This window comes from Euwallacea similis, chromosome 9, assembly GCF_039881205.1.
Source record: "Euwallacea similis isolate ESF13 chromosome 9, ESF131.1, whole genome shotgun sequence".
Classification (NCBI taxonomy): Eukaryota; Metazoa; Arthropoda; class Insecta; order Coleoptera; family Curculionidae; genus Euwallacea; species Euwallacea similis.
Genome location: NC_089617.1, coordinates 2097502 through 2115696, shown reverse-complemented (window position 1 = coordinate 2115696; position 18195 = coordinate 2097502). Strand labels below are relative to the sequence as shown.

The 18195-nt window shown below is 39.5% G+C and overlaps 3 protein-coding genes across 4 annotated transcripts in view; 1 reads left to right on the top strand and 2 right to left on the bottom strand.

Moving 5' to 3' along the window:
• Positions 1 to 526: 526 nt before the first annotated feature.
• LOC136411043 (supervillin-like) lies at positions 527 to 1836 on the bottom strand. Its single transcript, XM_066393448.1, has 2 exons — positions 814 to 1836; positions 527 to 762 (listed from the first exon to the last, which is right to left on the bottom strand). The coding sequence occupies exons 1-2, from the start codon at positions 1754 to 1756 to the stop codon at positions 527 to 529; spliced, it is 1179 nt and encodes a 392-aa protein (XP_066249545.1). The 5' UTR covers positions 1757 to 1836.
• Positions 1837 to 2075: 239 nt separating this feature from the next.
• Pgi (glucose-6-phosphate isomerase) lies at positions 2076 to 5909 on the bottom strand. Its single transcript, XM_066392983.1, has 8 exons — positions 5708 to 5909; positions 3904 to 4212; positions 3577 to 3850; positions 3283 to 3522; positions 3071 to 3235; positions 2881 to 3020; positions 2563 to 2786; positions 2076 to 2510 (listed from the first exon to the last, which is right to left on the bottom strand). The coding sequence occupies exons 1-8, from the start codon at positions 5839 to 5841 to the stop codon at positions 2323 to 2325; spliced, it is 1674 nt and encodes a 557-aa protein (XP_066249080.1). The 5' UTR covers positions 5842 to 5909; the 3' UTR covers positions 2076 to 2322.
• LOC136410690 (5-oxoprolinase) overlaps positions 5309 to 18195 on the top strand; it is a 104144-nt gene continuing 91257 nt past the window's right edge. For both annotated transcript variants that reach the window (XM_066392964.1, XM_066392963.1), the window contains exons 1-16: positions 5309 to 5579; positions 7074 to 7246; positions 7298 to 7489; positions 8407 to 8698; positions 8745 to 8987; positions 9289 to 9499; positions 9547 to 10045; positions 10469 to 10780; positions 10834 to 10996; positions 11239 to 11431; positions 11488 to 11617; positions 11688 to 11815; positions 12090 to 12354; positions 14984 to 15216; positions 15478 to 15589; positions 15642 to 15866. In XM_066392964.1, coding sequence (XP_066249061.1) covers positions 7085 to 7246; positions 7298 to 7489; positions 8407 to 8698; positions 8745 to 8987; positions 9289 to 9499; positions 9547 to 10045; positions 10469 to 10780; positions 10834 to 10996; positions 11239 to 11431; positions 11488 to 11617; positions 11688 to 11815; positions 12090 to 12354; positions 14984 to 15216; positions 15478 to 15589; positions 15642 to 15866 — 3360 coding nt within the window. In that variant the 5' untranslated portion in view covers positions 5309 to 5579; positions 7074 to 7084. The remainder of the gene's footprint in view (positions 5580 to 7073; positions 7247 to 7297; positions 7490 to 8406; positions 8699 to 8744; positions 8988 to 9288; positions 9500 to 9546; positions 10046 to 10468; positions 10781 to 10833; positions 10997 to 11238; positions 11432 to 11487; positions 11618 to 11687; positions 11816 to 12089; positions 12355 to 14983; positions 15217 to 15477; positions 15590 to 15641; positions 15867 to 18195) is intronic.

Here is an 18195-nt window from a genome sequence, read left to right as displayed (position 1 = left end):
GTTTGTAATGAACTCTAAATATTTCGAAACGTTACTTCCTTGAAAAAAAAAAAGGTTTTTCTTGTTTCCCACTAATACGCGGAAACATCAGTTTTTTGGTGTTCTACACGGTCATCTGATAATTTTTGATACTTTACACTTTCCTCGATATCTTAAAAACTAAAAGCTATTTGGCAACTCTGCATATGGCAAATTAAGACTCCTAAAATCTATCTCATACCTTTTTCAACATAGAAATAGTGTGATATAGCATTTGGAATACTTTGTATATTAAGTAATGTTTAGTCAGCCGATAAATGTAAACATATGATAACACACCTCAGTTTGGCCGTTTAGTATATACGAAGTGTCTTAAAAATTAAAATAGATACTTAGCACAACCTGGCTTATACAACTCATGGATACGATTAATTTGAAATATTGTTGAAGACATTTGGTTTATAAGTTTCTGATATATCAACAAACTAAACTCGAAATTTTTAGAATAATATTTTAAAAAATATCAATAGCAAATATTATCACGCAATCACTCCCAAAAGGGAAATATGTGTTTAAACTCTAATGGTTCTTGGTAGGCCTTGACCCGTCTCAGCACAATGCCCTCCGGAACTAACTTTGCCTTTTCTCGGACATATTTCTCCGCCAGCTCATGCGCTAAATCCAATTCCTCCTGGAATCTTTTAGTCAATTTTTCATTCAAATCCGAATCGTTAACCCCTTCCCAAAGCCACACTTCTGTAAAATTATCCAGAAGGAATAGTGCTGTAACATAACAATGTTAGATGAGTTTTTACCAAGAAAAACATCGCAAACCTGGCTGAGTGGCAGTGTACAGGTGGGTCTGCAAAAATGGAAAAGGAGCCACGATACTTTGAGTTCTAAGGGGATACTCAATTTCAGTTGCCTGGAAGCTCCCAGTAATAGAGTTTAAGTAAAAACATCTAGGGCTAAATTCTGAAAGAGCTTTTTTATGGCTTATGTGAAAATAGTCACAAGAGTGCAAAAAATCATTGTTTAAAACTTCAGACCCTTCCGAGTTTTCTTCTGCCTTTTGTAGAGCAAACTCTTTCCAGTTTTCCTGCCACTGCTTCAATCTTGTATGGAGCTGGGCCTTTGTCACAACGTTTCGTCGCTGTTCCACAGGCACTAACGCCCCAAACCAATATACAAACTTTCTGTTACTTGGTAAAACAATTAGGAATACTGCTCTATTTCGCAAGTGCTCACCCCTGATTGGAACTTCAAATAAGTGTACTTCCTCAGGTAGCTCTCCTCGAACTAGAAATAAGTGATTCTCCGCAACATTGAAGTCGGATTCTTTTCCCAAACATACAACAATCGGTTGGGAAAATGCGTGGAAGAACAAAGCTGGTTCGCTCCATTGCACGATTCTATTCACCGGACTCTGTTCCTCAACACCAGGAGGTAATGGGGAGTATCCCTTAGGAGCCCTGTGTCCTTTCCAGTAATACAAAAGCTTTTCAACTTGCTTATTGTCACCACACATTAATTCTAACTGCCACTGCACCACATAAGCCTCAGAATCGAAGAAGACACTCGATTGATCCAAGGTGATTTCCTTTAGTAAGTTTTCTTGGATTTTCCAGCAGGTTGTTTTGATGGTTTTACCGATTTTAAAGGTGAATTTGTCTTCGTTGAAGGTTGATAAGCCGGGATGGGCTACCCTGTAGAAGTTTACTGTCAAAGTGGGCTCGGGTGGGGTGGAACCGATTAGGTCTTGGACATTTATGTTCATTGTGCGGTTTTTATTTGATTAATTTTAATACTAAATACGTTGTGAAGGAATCAGATGTTGTCTCGACGGTTTATCAGGAGAGATAAAAGCAGGTCCGCCAATGTTTTTAGAGATAATTATTAATGAAAATAACATCTAAACGCCATGTTAGCTTTCTTCCAGTTTCGCTGCTTGTAATTAACACGATTCGTTGAGGCAGTTGGCAGTATTTTTATTGCCAAACTGATAGTTCAATATGGCCGTTGGGGGTAATCTCGCTGCCCATGTGCCATTAGAGGCTATAACCAAATCTTTGTAAGGCAAAAAAAAACTTAAATCCTTGTCAAAACAGCATTTACTCCAATTAAAAAAAAAAACAAATAAAAATTACACCTATCTTACAAACGCTCTAAACAATTATTCAACAGCTCTATTACCGATTTCGACAATAATACCATTATTATTTCCGTTCTCGAGTAATTTTTAAGCCCTCTAAGTGAGTATAGGATTTATTTAAAGGGTGGTAGACATTTAACGGGAGTGGGGGCGTACACATTTATTGCTTGCGGCCTACAGTTTAGTGCCATCTAGCGGTTGGCCTTGATGAAGTTAATAAGACCGTTAGTGGAACTGTCGTGCGTCGTTACCAGGTTGTTGTCTTGCAACTCGGGCTCGATGGCTTTGGCCAGCTGTTTGCCCAGCTCCACGCCCCATTGGTCGAACGAATTAATGTCCCAAATCACTCCTTGTGTGAAGATCTTATGCTCGTACAATGCTAAAATGCTGAGAAGTAAAAGAAAAAATTTCTAACGTTCGCAAAAACTTACCGATCAGAACTCCCAAAGTGAAGGGGTTAAGCTTCTTAACGACAATGCTGTTGGTAGGCCGGTTTCCTTGGAATACTTTATGGGGTAAAAGTTTATCCAAGGCTTCACCTTGTAGGCCTGATTTTTCCAATTCGGTCTTTGCTTGTTCAGAGGTCTTGCCGAACGCCAAAGCTTCGGTTTGGGCAAGGAAGTTGGCCAAGAGGATTTTGTGATGTAAACCGTTGCTAAAGAAAAAGAAAACACCGCATATCTTTGTTTTCATTTCTTGATTTCTGTGATGTTTTCAAGAATTCTAATTGTTCCGAAATATTCACATACCTGATGGGATTCTGGGTCTGTGCAGGCGCAATAAAATCAGCAGGAATAATGCGAGTACCCTGATGAATGAGTTGATAAAAGGCGTGTTGCCCATTGGTCCCCGGTTCGCCCCACACGATCGGTCCTGTGCTGTAGTCCACCTACGCAGCAATAGGACACTATCTAACGTTGAACTTTTACACTTACTCACGATTTTTCCAGCTTTGGTAACGTATTTGCCATTGCTTTCCATATCTCCCTGCTGGAAATAGGCGGCGAATCTATGTAGGTATTGGTCGTAGGGCAGCAGGGCGTGGGTCTCAGCACCGTAGAAATTGTCATACCAGAGGCCCAGAAGGGCCAAAATCACCGGAGCCTAAAGATTTCTAATCAATAGATATTTTGCTTTGGAATTATACTAACATTCTTTTCCAAAGGGGAGGTCAAAAAGTGCTTGTCTAGGTGATTGGCCCCTTCTAGAAGCTGGTGGAAATTGTCAAAACCAATTGACAAGGAAATACTGAGCCCAATTGCAGACCACAGAGAATATCTACCTCCCACCCAATCCCAGAACCCAAACATGTTGGCAGGATCAATTCCAAAGTCCTTCACCTTTGGCTCATTGGTACTTAAAGCCACGAAGTGCTTGGCTACAGCTGCAGGCTACGTTTTGGCACATTATTAAACTTGAACACACGAGGAACACAAGAGACATACATCTTTGGCGTAACCCAGAAACCAATCTTTAGCTGAAGTGGCATTGGTGATGGTCTCTTGTGTGGTGAAGGTCTTCGACGCGATAATAAAAAGGACAGTTTCAGCATCCACTTTCCTCAAAGTTTCGGCTAAATGGGTACCATCGATGTTGGACACAAAATGCACTCTTAGACCTTTACTATAGGGTTTCAGAGCTTCTGTAACCATTAGAGGCCCCAAATCTGATCCGCCAATGCCAATATTCACCACATCCGTAATCTGCTTCCCTGAGTACCTTTATTTATAACTTTTTTAACACTAAATTTTAATAAAAAATGTAGAGTTTACCCTCTCCATTGACCACTCAAAATGGAGTTAGTGAACTGCTTCATGTGCTCCAACACTGCGTTGACCTCGGGCATAACGTCTTTCCCATCAACCAAGATAGGGGTGTTGGCTCGGTTCCGTAGGGCTACGTGCAGTACAGCTCGGTTTTCGGTGAAGTTGATCTTTTGTCCAGCAAACATGGCGTCTCTGGCTTTCTCGATGTTTCGCTGTCTTGCCAAAGCAAAAAGGAGGTTGAGGACCTCACTGTCCACGCGATTCTTGGAGTAATCGATGAGGATGTCGCCATCTTGCGGGGTTGGCAATCGGAGGCTAAAAGACAATCAGCTTATCCAGATCAAATTAAATAAAAAAACGCGAGTTGTTTAACTAACCTTTGAGAAAAAAATGTTAAAGGAATTATTTTTGCATGTTTATGCATGTTAACACGGAGGTTAAAGGCAAGCGAGTAAGACAAGATGTCCTACATTGGTATCATTGGGAAAATTATCACCCCATGTGGGTGTTGCAAAACATAAACAAAGAGAAGAAATGGAGTAAATTCATTCGTCACGACCATTAACCGATTAGCGTCAGTTTTCCATTCATAAATTGGGGATTAAAATATGTGGACAAAATGTCCTGTAGGACATTCTGCTGCGTCACTAAAAATCGCTAAGAATTTTGGATATGAGTGTAAATTCAATGTACTTAAATTAAAGGATTTTGCTGTTTTCATGTAAAAGTAGTAATTCTTGATGTAACTACTTCTACACCTATGGATTAATAGATTAGGCACTAAAATACTGGGACAATACCTTTGGAAGATGATTCATTTACGTGGAAATCACTAGCAGTGTTGAAAAAATATGAAAAATAGTAATTATTGAGTGAATTACTTCTACACCTACAGCTTGATGGATTAGAGGTCAAAGTACTTAGAAAAAACGTTTTAAACAATTTAGTTTCAAAATTCTTGACATCAATATAAATGAATTGTCAAAAAATATTCGAGAAACATTATTAAAAAATGTGAGAATAGGTAGTATGACAGTTTCTTTTTAAATAATCACCCTTTATTTTTACCCAAAATTTTCTACAAGGAGTCTGTGGTGTAGTTGAGGGATAATTGTGAACAAAAATATTTGGAAACATGGAAATACTTCAAAATATCTTGAATATGTATATTTCAGCAATCTGCCCCTGAAATATAGTTATGTGTTTGTACCTCTTCCCTTTATCTGATATTGCATTATGAAAATCAAGTCAACTGAGGACTGGAAGTGAATGAAGCACTTGCACAATTTGACTTTTCAAATCCTGCATAGGCCAAAATTAAAAATCTCTTCAATTTTGTCTAATTAATAATTAACATAAAATCAGAAATTAACAAGCGGCGCCACTGGAGTTGAACCCACATTATAACAAGATTAAGAAAACAATTAAGTAATTATTTGTTTGTTTACCGCTATTGAGCTTTGTAGCAGACAATTGTTTCCCTTATACCTTTGTATTGTGGAGAAAGTTTAGTACGGAATTCTTTTGGCCCGTGACAACGCCGTTTCTAGTGCTTCGGAAGGATAAAAATTCTCATTAAGTATTTTCGAGACTTTACTAGATATTGTAATTTTACGCGTAAACAGCTGGAGTTATCAGTGAATTTATTAACGAGTTGTTTACTAAATTGCGCAACAGTAACGGTAAGTGTCTACCAAAAATCGCCCCATTTCTGACCCCAAAACCGAGCGAAAAACATGAAGGTCACTTAGAGGTGACTCGAGAAACAATCGCCTATCACGAGAGGGCTCAAAAACAAATGAGGGCTTACCTCAAATTCTCGAAGCGGTGAGGGTCACTGGCAAACAGCTCCTTAATCACTAAGTTTTTCCCTTTGGTGTTGTAATAATCCTGGATTTTCTGCCAAATCGGCTCGGAGGTTAGGTGAGTTTTCGCCTCCATCATGTAACCGGCAGCGTCGTTCGTGAATTGCTGCGAGTCGGTGCAGCCAGCGTGCGCTCGACACTGAGGGCTTGTCAGCACGCATTTTTCCGTCGTGGCACCAAATTTAAAAGGGAAGTCCGCCTTGTCATAAGGTTCAGTGGAGTATCAAAGCAGATTATTCCAAGATTATTAACTTGTTAATTCTGTTTAGGAAGCATTGGAAAGTCTTTGATCATAAACCGTAAATTGTTTGCTATTAAGTTTAAGTGCAGCTTTTGTGGGCTGAATGTCGGGGACAATAATGTAATGTCTTAAATTTCCTCTGTGTGTGGTCTAGAATTAGAATGTTTTTTGAAGTAACGTCGTCTTTTGTGAGAGTTTCAATTTTGAAGGCTTTCATGTTTGAATGACTTGCATTTTCATTTGGAATATCTGTGATCAAAGTCGACATTGTTTACATGGACATTTACAATAAATGTAAATGTGCACGCTTCTGAATTCTTACTAAAGTTCCGCTACTTTTTCCATATTTTAAATTTGATGTTATAGTTGATTTTTAAAATGTTCGTAATTATTTCGAAAGACAACTAAATTTATCACTTTTCTGTCCCTTGATATATAAACACGGAAATATAAAATATTTTAAATTGAACAAGTAATTAGAGTTTCAGGAACGGAAAGGCCCGTGGCAAGTCACAAAAAAGCTTGTGGTGGAAAATGTCCCCAGAAAATTAACTTCTCTGTAGATCTCAACACCAATTTTTAAAATCTAGTTGTGCAGATTCTAAACCTAGTGCGTGCACAAAATTTTAATTTAATGTCTTAATAACTGATGTACTTCTGAAGCAAAATATAAAAAAAATTAAGTTTAACACCGTGTATCTGAACAACAAAGAGTTTGCTGCATCACATTACAATGAAGAATAATCTTAATTTAACTTAACGAATAGTTTCCCAAAATTTCCACCAGCAAATGTCAACATAAAATTCTCCATTTTCACTGCTCTTATGTCGTTAGTCGTCTGTTCAGATTAACAAAAATATATTAAACTGCTTCCAGCATTAATTATTTAAGTTAGAGTTCCCTACAACTATCCAACCAATGTTAAAATCAATATCTCTAATGATTCCTCTCGAGCTCTATAGATGGAAGTAGTTCTATTTCTGCACCTTCAGTTGTAATTGAATAATTTCAATGAGATATATCTGAATTAAAGAAATACCTACATCTTATCAATAAAATGTTTTTTCAGTCCCATAAAATATGCCGCCCAAATTCAAATTCGCCATCGACCGAGGGGGCACCTTTACTGATGTCTTTGCCCTCTGTCCAGGGGGCAAAATCCGGGTTCTCAAGCTTCTCTCCGAGGACCCTCAACACTACAAGGACGCCCCCACCGAAGGAATTAAAAGAATCCTTCTAGAGGTACTGAAAAGCAGTACTTAAAATAAACGCCAAAGAATATTTTCCTTAAAGGAGACAGGAATAGACGTGGATGAAAAGGGAAACGTAGACAGCTCTCTTATCGACTGGATTCGCATGGGTACCACCGTGGCCACTAACGCCCTCCTAGAGCGAAAGGGGGAGCGAATGGCCTTTGTGACCAATAAGGGCTTTAAAGACATCCTGCTAATAGGAAACCAGGCGAGGCCTAAAATATTCGAGTTGGTAAGCTGTTGCAATATTCATGAGGGTGGTCAGCAAGGGGTCAGGTCTGTAAAGGTTTATAAGTGTGCTATTCAGGTGGCGACAAAGTTGCCCCATAAATTACCTACTCGGATTATAAAGCGTTTGTTAAGGAAGTAAACTTTCTTGTTAGTTTTCAACTGACATGAAAAAGCTAGCGGCGAATGCAGGAACAGTCGAGAAATTCCATTCGGCAGTCGTTATTGTCCCGACCTGATGTATGGACCGCCTTTGGAAAACAGGACTTTGCACCTGAATAAAAACGTTTTGACAAATTCGATGATCGATCCCAGCGAATAAATGATTGATGCGATAAAGTAGAGCTTCGCTTCAGGGCACAGTTGAACAACCAAAATCGTTAAATACAGAGATGCAAATTGGAACAACATCGAAATAAGTTTCTAATGGGTTTCTGCGAATGTGCTCCAGAAGGACTCTGAAATAATTAGATTTAATTCAGTTTGATTTGCCATTATTTCACAATGTTTCATCTTCTTCTTTTTCACAATTTTAACCTCTCCAGTTAAATAAATTACCGATCGGTTCAACTAGGTCCGTTTACACCGCAAATGACCAGTCCACAAGCAATCGGACAGGTTTAAGCCAAGAAACAAACGTTCCCATTTTGCATCGCACATATTCATTTACAAAGGACTTGTCATAAATCATCCGGAAAAGCGGCTACATTACCGGATTCGAGGCACGAATCGATATTACTCTCTGGGAGTGCGAAAAGGACGAATTAATGACTTAAAAAGGCGCATTATTTGTTCTCATTATTCTCGTACTTGCTCACACATTGCTGCCCTAAAAGTCCTCTCTTTTTTCGCTGTAGTTACTATTTCTCCCATTCTCTTTTCCCCTACTTACTGTTGGTCCCTCACTTGATATTATTACAGAATATTCAACGCCCTGAAATTCTATATTCCGAGGTAGTGGAAGTGGACTGCCGGGTTATACCAATGCTCGAAGGCAAATGCGATCTAGGTGAGATTTCCAAAGACTGGCGGATTGTGGAGGGCAAAACCGGAGAGAAATTCTACATCACTAATGAACTAGACGCACAATCGGTACGGCGGAGTTTATCAGAACTTCGCTCCAAAGGCATTGACAGCATCTCCGTAGCACTTGCGCATAGCTACACATTTTTCGATCATGAAAAAGAAATCGGAGCTATAGCTCAAGATCTCGGTGAGTTTCCAATTGACTTCTTATCAAATACTAACAGATCATGAAGGTTTTGAGCACGTCTCACTCTCTCACGAGGTGATCGCCATGACTCGAATTGTTCCCCGAGGTTTCACTTCATGCGCAGATGCCTATTTGACTCCGCACGTTAGGAGGTATGTTGAAGGGTTTTGCAGGGGGTTCAAGAACAAGTTGGAGGGCACCAGGGTTTTGTTTATGCAGAGCGATGGAGGGTTGACTTCAATGCAGAACTTTAACGGAGCTAGAGCGATTTTGTCGGGACCGGCTGGAGGTATGAAAATCATTTCTGATGAGCGTACTGTAGCGTCACATGGCAAACAATCTCAAATTTTCGAATAGCTTCTATAAAAGTGTGTCTAGAAACGTCGCAATAAATTATTTTGAAGAGGTTGGCTGCGACATGGCGTTGTCATCTGTTAAGAGTCTCGAACATGTTCGAAGCTTCTAAAGAATTTCTAGACATCTAACACTAAATAATGTAGCTTTACCGTATGCATTTGCAAGTTGAAAATTGTACTTAATTGCACATCGAGGAGAAAGATAATGGGTCTTTTTGATGGGTACCTGCATAGGTGTTGTCGGCTATGCTGTGACTACATGGGAAAAAGAAACTAAGCTTCCAGTGATCGGTTTTGATATGGGCGGTACCTCCACTGACGTGTCCAGGTTCGCCGGCACCTACGAACACGTATACGAGAGCACCACTGCTGGGGTGACAATCCAGGCGCCTCAGCTGGATATTAACACTGTTGCTGCAGGCGGAGGTTCTATGTTGTTTTTCAGGCAAGTGCCCAAATCCCTCAAGACAATTCTAAATTGTAAGTAAACAGGTCAGGGATGTTTATGGTGGGTCCAGAGTCTGCAGGCGCGCATCCAGGACCAGTTTGTTACAAAAAAGGAGGCCCTTTAACGGTGACGGATGCTAACTTGGTGCTTGGTCGTCTTCTCCCCGAGTTTTTCCCTAAAATCTTCGGCCCCAACGAAAATGCTCCTCTGGATAAAGAGGGTGCAATTGCGGAATTTCGACAGTTGACGCAGCAGATTAATAATTTTTTGCGCGGGCGCAATGACGGGAGGGAGTTAATGTCCGTCGAAGAAGTGGCTATGGGGTTTGTGCGTGTGGCCAACGAAGCCATGTGCCGACCAATCAGAGCACTGACTCAAGGGAAAGGATTTGACACATCCAGACATGCGCTGGCGTGTTTTGGAGGGGCTGGAGGGCAACACGCTTGCGCCATTGCTAGGTCATTAGGCATGACAACAGTATTTGTGCATAAATACGCTGGGATTTTGTCTGCGTACGGGATGGCGTTGGCAGACGTGGTAGAGGCAAGTCTTTTTTTATATTTTTCTTTTGTCACTCCTCTCGTCTTTCTGTGTATTCTCTATTGTTATTTGTTCTTTCTGAGTCTCGCTTTCCGTCTATCCTCATCCTTCCATGAATATTCCCATTTATACTCTACTTCATATTTTTAAGCTACCTAATTACAGTTTTCCCTACTATTTTTTCGTTTTCATTCTTATTTTGCCTTCTTCGATCAGCCACTCTTTTTACATTCCGATGTGTCCAAACCACACCTTCCTTTAATTCCGGTTATCATTTCCTCTCTCTTCGTCACAAAATTCTAGTTTTGCCTTCATTATTATTTGCCTTGTGAAATACGTGTAAAACTCATAGTGATCTTCCTAATTCCCTTCCACTGTTTCATCCATGATAATACTTTCTCTAGAAAATTTCTGTGACTTACACAGGAATCCCAGGAATCATGCGCTAAAACGTATGCTCCTTCTAACTTTACTTTCTTTGACGAACGCTTGGAGACGCTTGAATCGCGTTGCCGCACCTCTCTCTATCGCCAAGGCTTCACAGACACTGACATAGTTCTGGAGCCGTATTTACACATGCGCTACGACGGTACCGATTGTGCGTTGATGTGTGCATCTATAGAGGGAGCCTCCGCCAGTCCCAAACATGGCGATTTTTTGCGCTCGTTTATCGAGCGCTACAAATCAGAATTTGGGTTCGTAATCGAGGGTAGAAATGTGATGGTAGATGATATAAGGGTGAGTGATGATTTTTGCTGTTTTGCAGCTATATATATTTGTGAACTTAATAGGTTCGAGGGGTTGGTAAGAGTGCAGTGGAACCTGAGAGTGTTATCGAGGAATGTTTAGAGATGGCTGAGAGTATTGATACTGTCAGGGTGTTTTTTGAATCTAATCATTTCGACACCAGAGTGTATCGTCTTGTGGATCTGAGGGCAGGGCACGTTTTGGCAGGTAATTTTCTTATATATGCGGAACTTTACGAGACGCACAATTAAAAGTTTCTTAATTTAGAGGACGAGGAATTTCCTTTTATCCCCTAACTTAAATTGAAATTTCTTGCGTCGGTTGAATCGCGAAGCGCAGTGCATTTCGGTGATTGATGAATGCATTTTGGGTCAATTAAGCTGCAAACTTTATTCTGCAGTTTTAATAGTAGGGCTGCAGATAATTGTCGACTAACGCATAAATAATAGGTCCGGCGATCATCATGGACCAACTGAGCACTATCCTGGTGGAGCCTGACTGTAACGCCCTCATTACCAAGTGCGGCGACATTAAAATTACCATTGGCTCGGGGGTAATCAAACCACTAAGCCCTGAATTGGATTCGATCCAATTGAGTATCTTCGGTCACCGATTTATGAGCATCGCGGAGCAAATGGGCCGGTAAATTCCCGCGATTTCTTTGCATCGAAAAATCTGGAATGGTTTATCTGATTCAGGATTCTGCAGCGTACGGCCATTTCCACCAACATCAAGGAACGTCTGGATTTTTCGTGTGCGCTATTCGGCGCAGACGGCGGGTTGGTATCCAACGCGCCGCATATTCCTGTCCATTTGGGCGCAATGCAGGTAGGGTTGAGCTAATTGTTTTTGAATCCGTTGAAGGCGGGTTTGCTTACTACTTTTTTCTCGTGAATAGGAAGCGGTACAGTATCAAATGCGCGTGCGCAAGAAGTTCTATCCGGGGGATGTTATTCTGGCCAATCATCCTGGAGCCGGAGGTTCACATTTGCCAGATTTCACGGTTATTACTCCGGTGTTTTACAAGTAAATTTCGTTTCTTTTTGATAGTTTTTATATAAATTGAAATATGATTTTAACCATTGAATAGAAGATACAGTCACCTTAATTTAGCGAGCCTTGAAATTAGAAGTGGCTACACCAAATTTTGTAGAAAACAGTTGAATTAATTAGATCTAAAATAATGCATTTTTTCCCACTGCCTTCTACTAACACTTCAACCTTTTTCAATGTCTTCGATGTCTTTTTTCTCTCTTCCCGAATTCCCTTTGATTGCTCAACACATTTTTCCTCATCTCAGAAGTATAGAGATTCCGATCTTCTTCGTGGCGAGTCGGGGACATCACGCGGACATCGGAGGCATCACTCCCGGCTCGATGCCTCCCCACTCCACCAGTTTAACGCAAGAGGGAGCTGCTTTCAAGTCCTTTTTACTGGTGAAGGGGAATCAGTTCATGGAAGAGGAGGTAACACGGGAGATAAAAGCAGCAGGTGGTAGGAATCTGCATGACAACATCTCCGATTTGCGTGCGCAAGTGGCAGCTAATAAAAAGGGAATAGATTTGGTAAGATTTTGTTTAATGTTCCTTAATTTGAATTATTTTGAGTGATCTTCTCAAGACTTTTCTGATTTCTCATCCTGTAAAAACACGAGAATGTATTCACCCCAAAAAAGGAGGACATCAGGTAAAACATATTTCGAACGTTGGAAATATAAAGTGTTTGTGCAGCATTTTCCAAGAAAAATTCCATTATTAATGCATTATTTATTGCTGGACGCAATATCAATCCATTTGGGATTCACGCGCGTTATCGACACTTTAAATCAACTAACGGCCGTTATTAATATTAATTGCGTTAGGCCGGGCGTGAAATAATCGTCCGTAATTGCGGCACCAAACACAATGAAAAATATTTTAAAATATCATGCAAAATAAATCACGTTTTTGTAATTTTAAGGCCGGTTTACATTAGGCAAACATTAATATAAGGCGTGTACAACACGCACGTCATTATGCGTCATAATTTATATTATATTGCCTGGGAATTGGACACTAATGGCATTTCGATATTACCATCTGATATCATTAGTTGCGTTAATTACATTATAACTCTGTACGTGATGTATGTTACGAAATTAGTTTATCTGTTAAGTTTTCAAGTTTTCGTTTTCAAAATACTTTTTTCTCTTAAGGAAATTGTTGATTATATATCAAAAAATGCAGTTTTAATTTGTGGTCCGTACAAAACAAATAATTGAAATATGACGCTCATAGACAAACAAACAAAATTTATAAAAGCTCAGAAACGAAACACAATCGTATGGTTGTCAACATGAAACTCTTTAAAATGTTGACGGTTTTACTGCTGTCAAATGCATATGCACATTTTTATGCTAAACGATAATTATGCTTTTCAGATTTTTTCAACATTTCTATTTATTTTTTTGGTTTGCAAACTTCGGAATATGACAATTAAAAGAACATGCATCAGTACTACAATGTATCTTAAAAGAGGTGACAATGTGTTGTCAAATTCATATCTTATATCAAAACGACGATTCGCGTATTTTAAGAATGCTAGAAAAACATTAGTAAGGTAAAATGCTTTGGAAAACAAAACATTTTGAAGGTTGTCATTTAATGATAACATCTATGATGAGAACATCTGTATTGATATTGATATTAGACGAATATAGACTGTGACTTGTCACACAATATCGCAATCAATGGTTCCTTCTAGTCTCAGATTAAAATCCATTGATTGGAGAGGTTTTTTGATCTTATTTTCCTTAGAAACTAATCTCAAATTTCAATTTCAAGCGAGATGCCACTTCTCATAATATATAAATAGATTGTCAATTGTCAGTACTGGGTCCCTTTTGTATGGGTAATTTATATTATGTAAATGTAAGATAACTCCAGCTCTCACCTGTCTCAAATTCTAAAAAGTTTTTCAAGCTTAGAAGCCTTAGACATTTTGAAAAATTGACAAACATCAATGTCGAATATTTGTTAGAATATTTTTTAATACATTTCATAGGCTGAAAGTCAATATTATGTCACAATAAAAAACATCAATCATGTTTAGTGCTGTTATTTCGTATTAAAAACTGAGTTGACATTTGTGTCACTCGTGCTTATTGTTATTTTTTACATTTTGATATAAAAGTTTTCGTTGCCCTCTTCTTAGAAAATTCTTTTCCTGCAACAGACTCCTCAACTTTCGTAATCTGTTATAACCATTTAGTTTCTGTTTAAAATCACTTCTTCGCAATAATTTTTATCGGCCCGAATAATCCGGTCTTAATTTACGCCTCATTTTATATCCGACGTTTCGCCGATGTTAAGCTGTATAACTGCCTATCAAACAAGTAATTAAAATGGTATGCAAGATAATCTTCGTCGCTACACAATCGTAATTCCTTTACGACTTAATCCTGTTAAACGCTAGCCCGGCGCTGAATAATCAGCTACAAGCTGGATGCCGTTTAATGTTTCAAGTGAGTTTTCTTTCAACGGAATAATTATTATATTATTGAATCAGGGCAGTATCAATTATGAATTGGTGTTTTGTTACAATATTGCAGATTAGTCAGACCTGAACTTCAATTAAGCTCTCCCCGCAATGTCAACGGGTAGATACCGAGTTCTATTTTCCCAGTGTTAATTATCGTGGAAATTCCAATTTTGCCCATCTTTATTTGAATGAACAGTAATTTAAAATCTGAAAAGCATAATTTATATATCTCTAAAGTCTCACCGTATTCTCAACTTCCGCATATCTCAGGTTGTTGGTTAAGGGCTTAGAAGCGATCTTTGTAACTCCACCCATTCGATGAAGCCACGCCCCCATGTTTTGTCATTGGACAGTTTGAAGGAAAAAGTATCCACCTGAAATTTCACTTCTAGATTGGTAGTTTCTAACTCCACCCCTCGATAAAGCCACGCCCCAACTAGAGATGTTAAATATATTCGAACTAAAGTATTGTTCTCTCTCGTTATTTAACAAGAAGATCTTTATAACTTCTCTTCTCGTTGAAACAATTCGAAAATGTTGCTCACTTTTTGCTTCTCTTTGACGTATAAAAATATATTAAAGTTTCCTTTACGCTTATCCGAGTATTTTCCAATAATACATCACAATCCATCAATGTTTGCTCCGGATATAAGGGATGATCCTATTATTTCTCAGGTCTTAGAACTCATAGACCAATGCGGTCTGGATGTAGTCCAGGGCTATATGCATCACATTCAAACAAACGCCGAAGTAGCAGTGCGCGATATGCTTCGCGAAGTGGCCCGGATGGCGGTGGCTAGAACGGGTTCCGCCCACCTCGAATACGTTGACCATATGGACGACGGCTCACCAATCAGCCTCAAGGTGATGCTGAACGAGGAGAGCGGCGCTGCCTTTTGCGATTTTAGGTAAGTCTTGATTCAGCTTGTTTAGGAGTGTGAGAAGATGTAGTTTGCCTTAGAGGGCGTGTCTCTCTATTGAATAAAAAATTGTTTAGACGGAAATGCATGAGAAAGGTGCGGAGAATCAAGAAAAATGAGGCGTGGTTTGTTTATAGCGACATGGTATGTTTACATAGGAGCATGTTTCTATTTTTTCTAATGTTTTTTAAGGGTAAATTTTTTAAAAGTTTATCACAATTTTTCAACCATAATAACCTCAAATTTCAGCGGATCCGGCCCTGAAGTGTGGGGAAATTGCAACGCCCCGAGGGCAGTAGCCTTGTCTGCCCTGATTTATTGCCTCCGATGCATGGTCGGGCATGACGTTCCTTTAAATCAGGTACGGTCCTGGTTTAGATAATTTAATTTCTTTCCAACAGAAGAATTATCAGGGTTGTCTGGCACCGGTCAAGGTTCACATCCCCAAAGGTTCCATTCTGGATCCTAGCGACGACGCTGCAGTAGTAGGGGGCAACGTTCTGACCTCTCAACGGATCGTGGACGTTGTCTTGGGCGCTTTCAGAGCTTGTGCTGCCTCTCAGGGCTGCATGAACAACATCACCTTTGGGAACGACTCTTGGGGATGTTACGAAACTGTGGCTGGGGGCAGTGGCGCCGTAAGTTCTCTCTTTTCTATTGTCAAGCTTTTGAAATTATGCAATCAATTAAGCGGACCTCCCGAGTAAACAAAAGTCACAGAGAGATACGAGTTAATTAGGGGGAATATTCGGCCCGCGAAGCTGCAACTTGTAAAATATAATTCAATTCTGCAGCTGCGAGTAAATTAACCGCGAGTTGCAGCTGCTGAACAGGCTCGTGGCCGATTCGGTTGGGGCGTTTTGCCCAATTAATGGGCTTGCGACATCATTTTCGGTGTTGCGATCCACATGTTTCAGAAGAGGGTTATGTTTCATTCAGTCGTGACTGTTAAGGTGTCTTATCAAACATTCAGGGAGTGTGAAATCCAAGGTTGAGTGGTAAGGAAAGACTGGGGGTAGGGCTTTATCGAGCAAGTGGAATTATCGGCTCAAAATTGTTAGTTCAATTTTTAAGGTAATTAGAAGAAGCAGAGTTGAAGTTTTTGCCCCTAAATAGATTCTCCCCTCTCGTGAGGACGGGGAATCAGGAGCTCAACAACTATTGGGTAATTTCAAAGCATGGAATTCAATGTGCAGCGGGATTTTGTTATTATTAGCAATGAGGAAACATTGGGCGTGGGGTTTTCCGGAGGGCTTGGGGCTATAGTTTGAAGGTTGCTTATTCACTTTTGACTCTATTCAAAAAAAAAAATGAGTTGAAATTTTTGCTAGTACTCAACCAATTGTAGAATTACGAAATTACCAAAAGAGATTACTCAGAGGCTTAGTCGAAGAGAGTAAGTGAATCAATAAACAAAGCTTCATCTAGATTTGACGAACCGCTGGGGAGTGGCGAATACAATAGAGGTGGGGTTTCAATGAAGGGGAATTGGTTAGAGTTTCTAATGAGAAGTGACAGAGGTGGAGCGATATTCCAAGAGGAGACTGTAAAGTTGTTTTAAGAAGATCTGGTTTTCAGTGTGTGGTGCACGTAATTTAGTTCAGGTGCTAATTGTTAGTACCTGTTTTACGTAATTAATAATTAGTTCATTATAGGTGTATTATAATCTGGTTGTTGTCATAGGTAGGTCTGGCAAATCACCAATTATTATTATTTTTTAGAGTATTTTGTGAATAGTTACTTTTTGTCAAATTAGTTTATTTAAGTAGTTGTCAAGATTAAAATAAAAGAGTTCCTTACAACATTCGCGATCATCAACATCTTTTAACCACACAAGGACAATTGGTGACCCCGATTCCGAACTCAACGCATCAACCCTCTAGAACACAAGCTATCTCATCCAATCATGCCACGTTCTAGAACCATCCAGCCAGAAGCTAACGTCATCGAGCCCTCTATGGATCAAGAAGCTAGAATCTTCATTAAAGCTCCACCATTTAGTAGAACAGATCCAGAATTGTGGTTTTCTCAATTGGAATCACAATTTTTTATCAATGGAGTGACTTCAGACGACTTGAAATTCCACACTACTATCGGAATTATGGACACAGAAAGTTTGATTTGTGTTAGAGATCTAATTATTAAACCTCCCATGAACAACAAGTTCCAAACCCTTCGTCAAAAGGTATTGGATGCCCTCGTAGAATCACAAGAAAAAAAGTATAAGAAACTTTTTTCGCAACTTCAACTTGGAGACAAAAAACCTTCCATACTTCTATCCGAAATGAACAGTTTGGGAGGCTCTTCACTTCAAGAAGAGATGTTGAAAACCCTTTGGATGCAGAGATTACCTCACAATATGCAGACCATTTTAACGGCATGTTCCTTGCCATTATCAGAAGTGGCGAATATAGCAGATAAAATTGCTGATATAGAGTTTTCCCAAGTTTCTCAAATCAAGTCAGAGGTATGCACAAGCAGTCCCAATGAAATCAACAAAAATACATCTTCAGAAGAATTCAAACACATCACTAAACGTTTGGATAAATTAGAGAGGCAAATCAGATCCCATTCGAAATTAAGATCTTCTAAATTTCGACGCAATTCACCCAGCAGAGATCGTCAAAATTCTTCATGGTGCTGGTACCATCAAAATTACCAAGAAAAAGCTCGCAAGTGTGTGTCTCCTTGTGATTACAAGAAGGAAAACTAACGATCGCGTCGTCCTGGGCAGCAGACGGCGCGGGTACAAAGGACTGCCAAGTGAAGATCTCCACGAACACCAACGAAGATAGACAAAAAAACATTAATATAATTAGTCACAGGTTAGTTATCAAAGACCCTTTAACTGGTATTCATTTCCTTATAGATACTGGTTCTGATGTTTCGTTGTTACCCAAATCTTTTCAAATACAACAAAATCAATCTCAATACACCTTATTTGCGGCCAACAACACATGTATTTCC